Source organism: Nanorana parkeri, unplaced genomic scaffold (genome assembly GCF_000935625.1).
Source record: "Nanorana parkeri isolate BGI_ZX_2015 unplaced genomic scaffold, ASM93562v1 scaffold462, whole genome shotgun sequence".
In the NCBI taxonomy this organism is placed as follows: domain Eukaryota; kingdom Metazoa; phylum Chordata; class Amphibia; order Anura; family Dicroglossidae; genus Nanorana; species Nanorana parkeri.
Window position 1 is genome coordinate 122,637 of NW_017306730.1, and position 6,902 is coordinate 129,538.

At 41.1% G+C, this 6,902-nt stretch overlaps 1 protein-coding gene across 1 annotated transcript in view; it reads left to right on the plus strand.

Annotated features, from left to right (window-relative positions):
- Positions 1 to 6,902, plus strand: part of SLF1 (SMC5-SMC6 complex localization factor 1) — a 64,792-nt gene that overhangs the window by 6,143 nt on the left and 51,747 nt on the right. The window contains exon 2 of the mRNA XM_018560519.1: positions 5,472 to 5,585. Within this exon, the coding sequence (XP_018416021.1) occupies positions 5,472 to 5,585 (114 nt within the window). The remainder of the gene's footprint in view (positions 1 to 5,471; positions 5,586 to 6,902) is intronic.

A 6,902-nucleotide genomic window follows, 5' to 3' on the forward strand; every position in this document is an offset into this window, starting at 1 on the left:
CGCGAGCGGGGGGGGGGGGGGGACATTTTGCCCTGCATGCCTTGACTCCTAAACTTAAGCTAACCGGCTTAAGGCTAGTCCTAACACTTAACTTTTCCTTTACCTGAATTTATCCCCTAAAAAAACAGTAATTAAAATGTGTGGGGAAAACTGCTGTGAGATGTTAAGGTACACAACAAATACCCTCCTTTCCTAGTACCTGAGCCACCAAAAATGCTCCCTTCACAAGTTCTCATCCCTTGGGAAACCAACAAAGCTAAGAGTGTGAATCTCCTGGGTTCCCTGCAGCTCTCACTGCATGTTGACCCTGCATCACTCATTCCTGCAGTGACATGAGGTCAGCAGGAGGAAGCAGTGAGGGTTATAGGAGACACAGGAGATTGGCACTCCTACAAATCTTGTTTTCCCAGAAAACTTTAAAGGAGAACTATGAGGTGAGTGCTTTTCACTCACCTCATAGTTCTAGCCGACCTGTAACAATGAGACTGTCACAGGTCGGCTCAGTAGATCGGGAGGTGAGCGAACACATACCGGCGTTCACTTACCTCTCGATCCTGTCACGGCTCTCTGCCGTGACAGGGGAGAGGCTGGATTCCCCCCTCCCCGCTCCGATCCGCCAGCGCTGACTGGCGGAACGGACGGGGGAGGGGGCGGGTACAGCTGGCTCTGCCTCTAGATAGGCAGAGCCAGCTGTCAGTCACGCAGCTGGGCGGAACCCGGCATAATTGTCGGTATCCGCTTCAGCTGCGGCATCTCAGTATACCTCGAGCTACAGCTCGAGGTATACTGAGCTTAGGGTGACGGGAGGACGCTAGTTTGTGTCCTCCCGTTACCCTAAGGAGAACTATGGGGAAAAGCCTTAACCCCATAGTTCTCCTTTTAAAGAAGAAGAACTCATGAACCGAGTGTTGTTTGGCAGCGCAGCCACTGAAAAAAGATAAATACTTTCCTGCCTTTTACAGCAACTTTTTCCTGACAGGGCTTCTTTACTCTCCTCTTAACCTTAAAGGCTAAGGCCTCATGCACACTGGCGTGTTGCTCCGTACAGCATTAAATGCCAGTTGTTGATGTATCCAGAGCTGCGGGAAGCGTGTAGGCAGTTTAACCTCATCCTAACCTTGGACTGATCCTAAAAATGAACCCATTGAAATATAATTCCCTGTTGGATTTACCCTGTCACCGTCGAATGCTAACAGCCCAGTTCCAGATGCAATGGTGTGAAATCCAAAAGCTTTACAATTTTGTCATTTATACTTACTTCCAGGTATTTATTACAAGAATAACCTTAGATTGTAAGCTCCTTGAGGGCTGGGACTGATGTGAATGTGAAACTATGTAAAGCGCTGCGTAATTTGTTGGCGCTATAGAAATAACTGTAAGATATAAAATGTTTACCCACTAAAAAGCATTATCGTTTCCTTTTCTAGCTACTTAAATACCTATTTGCTCTTTACACAAGAGCCTTGTGTAAGAATCCCAGACATTACTCTGATGGTCTGCTCAATATTCCTGAGTTTTCCTGCAATTGGCGGAAGCTGTCTTCTCCATTCAGGGGGTTGGTGGGGTGTGACTGTGACTTATAGACAGTCATTTCATGAGGTGATTTTGGCTTCACATATTTTTCCTAAAATGACAAAAGGGCATAAAGAATGAAACTTATGTAGTTTGGTTGCATGTTACGTTTCAGGGAATGCCCACAGTGCTACACATGAGTATTAACAAACCAACATGAGACATTTAAAAAATAATATGGTTCGGAAGCTATTATTCAAATGATTTAAAGGGGGAAAAAAAACATGGAGAATGTTACCACTGATCTTTCCACTATGAAAAATGATATCTGTAAGAGGTTGACATTAAAAGCTTCACTCTCATATTTTTCCTTTCTATCTGCAGTGTCGTCTTCAAAGTGAACTTTCTAGCACAGTTCACAGTTCCACATAAATCACTTTAAAAGTAATTGATTTTTCTGATGAACCTGACAGTAGTTGAATAATTAGTGCTTTATTTAAAGCATGCACATGTCAATCAAAATACCTTCGATTGCTTAAAAATAAGAAGATTTTAACTCCTTCGACTGTTTTTTAGGAGCTATTATTCAAAAGAGCTTCTAGCTACTGTGTGGTTAGCGCTTCTGCTTTGTAGCACTGGGGGTCTCTGGTTCGAATCCCGGCCAGGTCACTATCTACAAGGCGTTTTCCCTGTTCTCCCTGTGCTTGTGTGGGTTTCCTCCGGGTTCTCCGGTTTCCTCCCACACTCCAAAGACATGCTGGTAGGTTAATTGGCTCCAGTCTAAGGCCCCGTTCCCATTGAGCGATTTATCGCGCGATTTTTGTAGCGATATCGCTCATATTTCCGCACTATATCGCTCTATGTAGCTTCACCAATACATTTCAATGTAGCTGTTCACATCTCGTCGCTCAATGTCGCGCGATTTGCATGTCGCTCAGTGTGAATGGGGTCTAAGGCCCCGTTCCCATTGAGCGATTTATCGCGCGATTTTTGTAGCGATATCGCTCATATTTCCGCACTATATCGCTCTATGTAGCTTCACCAATACATTTCAATGTAGCTGTTCACATCTCGTCGCTCAATGTCGCGCGATTTGCATGTCGCTCAGTGTGAATGGGGTCTAAGGCCCCGTTCCCATTGAGCGATTTATCGCGCGATTTTTGTAGCGATATCGCTCATATTTCCGCACTATATCGCTCTATGTAGCTTCACCAATACATTTCAATGTAGCTGTTCACATCTCGTCGCTCAATGTCGCGCGATTTGCATGTCGCTCAGTGTGAATGGGGTCTAAGGCTGGGTTCACACCATTTTCCGGGCCAGATCTGGACCAGATCAGGAACATAGTGTATTGCGTTTTTACCACGATTCTGCCGTGATTGGATTTTTTTTTATTTTTAGCTTAAAATGGTCTTTTCAGGGTGTTGCATGCGTTTTTGATGCTGTTTTGATGCGTTCCAGTGCATTCCAGACCGGACAAAATAGGACTAGCAGTATTTTTCTGGTCTGGTCTGGAACGGACTGCGGTGGGGGGAACAGAGGCCAGAAATACCATAGGGATTTGAGATGCATTTTGGGTCCGGAAACAGTCTGATCCTGTCTGGAGGTAATCTGAATGTGGTGTGAATGGGCCCTAAAACTGGCCCTTATATATGCATGTGAGATAGGGACCTTAGATTGTAAGCTTATTAAGGGCAGGGACTGATGTGAATGTGCACTGTGTAAAGTGCTGCGTGAAATTTGTCAGTGCTATATAAATAACCACAATCGGTTAATTAAGGTAATTTTTTTTTAACAGAAATTATTTGTAAAAGTTTAAATAACTGTTCAAGTTGGCCAAAAATGGCCAGATTGTAGCCAGAATAAGAGAACCTCCAATTGCTGGAGGCACTTATTTTATCCTAAGAACATAGAAATGGCCAGATTATGGCAAGCCATGCTTAGAACTGGCAGCTGGTAAATGTGTGTATATTATTATATTTTTACATTTATTTGCTTGGGGGAAAAAAATGAACAGTGAATGATGAATCGTGCATAATTTAGAATATTCTATTAATTTGTATACATTTGTCTTTATTTAGGTCAGAACTAAAAACATACATTTCTTTAATTTTATAGTGTTGTAAATATCAAATATTGCCATTACATAAGACAATTTTTTTATATATTCATAAGCAGCTAGCAGGTGGATCTCTTGCCTCTTTTTCACATGTTATCACAGGTCTTTTAAAGGCTGTTATACCCATATTTAAGGTGTAGCAGTATAATGGTTACATACTCCATCCCCAACAACCAAATTAACCCCCCTTACTTGCATTGTGGGGTGCTTGTTCTGGCAGAAATGTGTACTCAGATTCATTTAGTGCAGCACTGCAAAGCTCTTTCCGCACATCTGTATCTGGTATATTCTTTACAGATATACCATGGCCTGGATGAATGAGAACCTTCGCAGACATATTTCCGCATAGCCACATCATCCAAATCTGGAATCGTTTGCAGTTGATTCTTACCTGTCCCATCTGCTGGTGTAGCAGAAGTACCATGCAGAGTGCGCTGGTAATTTTCCCTCCCTCCTGAACACGTCACAACAATTTGTAGACCATCCGCACTTCCTCCAACCCCATAACAGCAAGTTACCTCTGTATGTACCTAAGGCTGGGGGAAAACATTAAAACATTGTGCGGCACAACTGTAAATGCACATTGATCGTTTGATCAATGCTGCTATTTTTTCAAAAGGTGGACTAAGCCTTTTAAATATCTCCACTGCCCTTAAAGTGACATTAAAGTCAAAAAATGTTTTCCCTCCCCCCCAATGTTAATGTCAGCACTTACCTTAAATGATGTCTCTTAATCCGATCTTCCTCTTCTTTCCTATTGTTTTCATCTGTCCCTCCAGTGGTGCTGCGGCTCTCGGATCCAGCGCTGACTCCTCTCTGCTTGCAGGCACTTCGATCCAGTGGTGTCTGCATAGCGGTGCACGCGTCCATAGACTTACCTTGCGTCTCTGCTTGTCTCCCGGCCAAAAATCCAAACTGCGCATGCACCCGCCCCAGGATGCTTTGCGGCCGCCCAAGCAGTTTCGGATTCTCGGACGGAAGTGTGCGGCGAAAACAGGGTAAGTTTAAACCACTGTTAAAGCGTTTTTTTGTTTTTGTTTTTTTTTTAACTTTTTGCCTATATCTACTGCTTGCTAGCAATAGATATAGGCAAAAAAATGGAGGGTTTAGAAACCCTTTACATTGGGCAAAGCCACATTATTTTTTCTTAAATCTGCATTGCATCATGGAATATGAAGACATGGATGCATACCAGTATATATTTCATATAGGAATTGTCCAGCTATGCACCATGCACATTGGATCCGAGCACTGAAGAGAATGATGATTAGAGGACAGAAGCAGCTATGCTACAGCCTAAAAATATTGTCAGCAAGTAAAGAACAGTGCAGAATACTTGATGGTGCCACAGACCATTGATCACTGATGTCATTATTATTCTCTGTTGACCAGCAATATATTAATTAACTACACTGAATGCTTACTACCAGGTTCATGACTTATTTTTTGTTGTGCTTACATTTCTGTTTTTCTCATGATTATTTGTGTTTATATTTTCTTTTTAAAGCGTGCCTTCACACGAAATGATCAAGAGTAACCAGTGCAACAGGGGTAAGGTAAGGGTGAAATGCATACAACAATTTCTTTTAGATCTCTGCTCCTAGAAGTTCCCATTCCGAGTAGCCTCTGTGAATGCCTTGACCTCTTTAGGGATCCTTGTCTTTGAGGAGCTGTAGTAGTAGAGGAGGCCAGATTTAGACCCTGAAGTCACTTGGATTGGAACTTCCCTGTGACAAACTGAAGCATTGTAATATAAATATAAACACACTACTCGTATCTCTTTGTGGACAAGCAATCCTCACTTGATCTAGTTGTGTGAACATAACCATTACTCTTTCAGATGGAAGTGCCTGTGAGACAAGTAATTGTTCAGCTGACTGGTTTTAGAGATGCAGAAAAAGATTCTTTGGCCAGAATGCTTAGCAAGCTACCCTGTGTGTTTATTGATAGTGAAGTAAGTACACTTTTTTTTATCATTATCATGATTCTAATTTCACCTTTTAAAGCAGTCCTCCAGTAAAATATGAAATAATACTTTTTAGACCAGGTATGTATTTGTTAAAAGTTAGTTACATAAATTTTAAAATGCAGTTTGCAAAACACTAACTAGAGATCTATAATTCAATTTTTGTTTATGCTTCCATGCATAGAAATCTGAGTGAGAAGTCATGTCTTTTGTGCAAGTCAGGCTCTGTTGCTTTGCATAGTGATGCCATCCTAACATGTTTCAGGCATGGAAAGTTGGAGGGGTTTAGGCGGAAAGGAAGATGAGAGCATAGGAAAGATATCCAGCAGTTTTGTCATAGTCCACTAATCAGATATGTGACACAGGAAGCTACAGTAGTGAATAGTGGGGTCACTGTCCCAGCTACAGAATGTGTGAAGCACAAACAACTAAAAAGAATTATAAATACATAACAGTTAAACAACTCATACATATGTTTAAATTATGTATCTGGAGTTCTGCTCTCCTTTTTTTCTCTTTATTGCCTGTAATACACTAATATGCTTTTTCTTAATGGAATCTCTGCTTAGTACTGATGTACTAAATAAATTTGTTGGGTTCACAAATTCAAACCTTTCCTTTAAACACCATGTATGGCTCAAGGATCCTGAACAGGTCAGATAATTTATCTTCAAAACTTAAGCCAAGCATCAAAAGTAATACTGTATGTGCTGTTGGGTAACAGTAGCAGATTATATCATTTTTAATCTGAAAAACAATTTGTGTGATTTCCTGGTGTTAACAAATAAATAACAGAATGTAGGCATGAGCAAATCTGCCTGGGTTTGGTTGACGGGGAGTATATTGAATTCTGTAATTCATGAACCTCAACTTCAACCCCATTGAAGTCTACAGGAGGGGGGTTAAAATCTCTAGATACTAATTCATGGCAAGCTGTTGTCAAAAAAAGTTATGGTGGGCTGGGCAATGCCATAGGGAACATTTAACAAATGAATAATAATTATTTTTAAAAATACCATATAGCAGGAAAAGGGCTTCGAGGGTGACAAAAAAAGCACCAGTCCTTTAAGTTACATGCTTGGAAAATGCCTTTGGGCTGTATGTGATGTTACAGAACAGTATGATTTTCACTGTCAGACACATCATATTCTGGCATACATTGTATGTGTAATACATTTTTTTTAATGTATTGATTTTTAATTTTTTTATTTCACGTTTATCCATATTTTTTTATTTTCTGCTAGCTTTGGGGTTTAGTATTTATCAGTCTATTTTTTGGGAGGTGGGGGGATGGTTCGCTTTGCT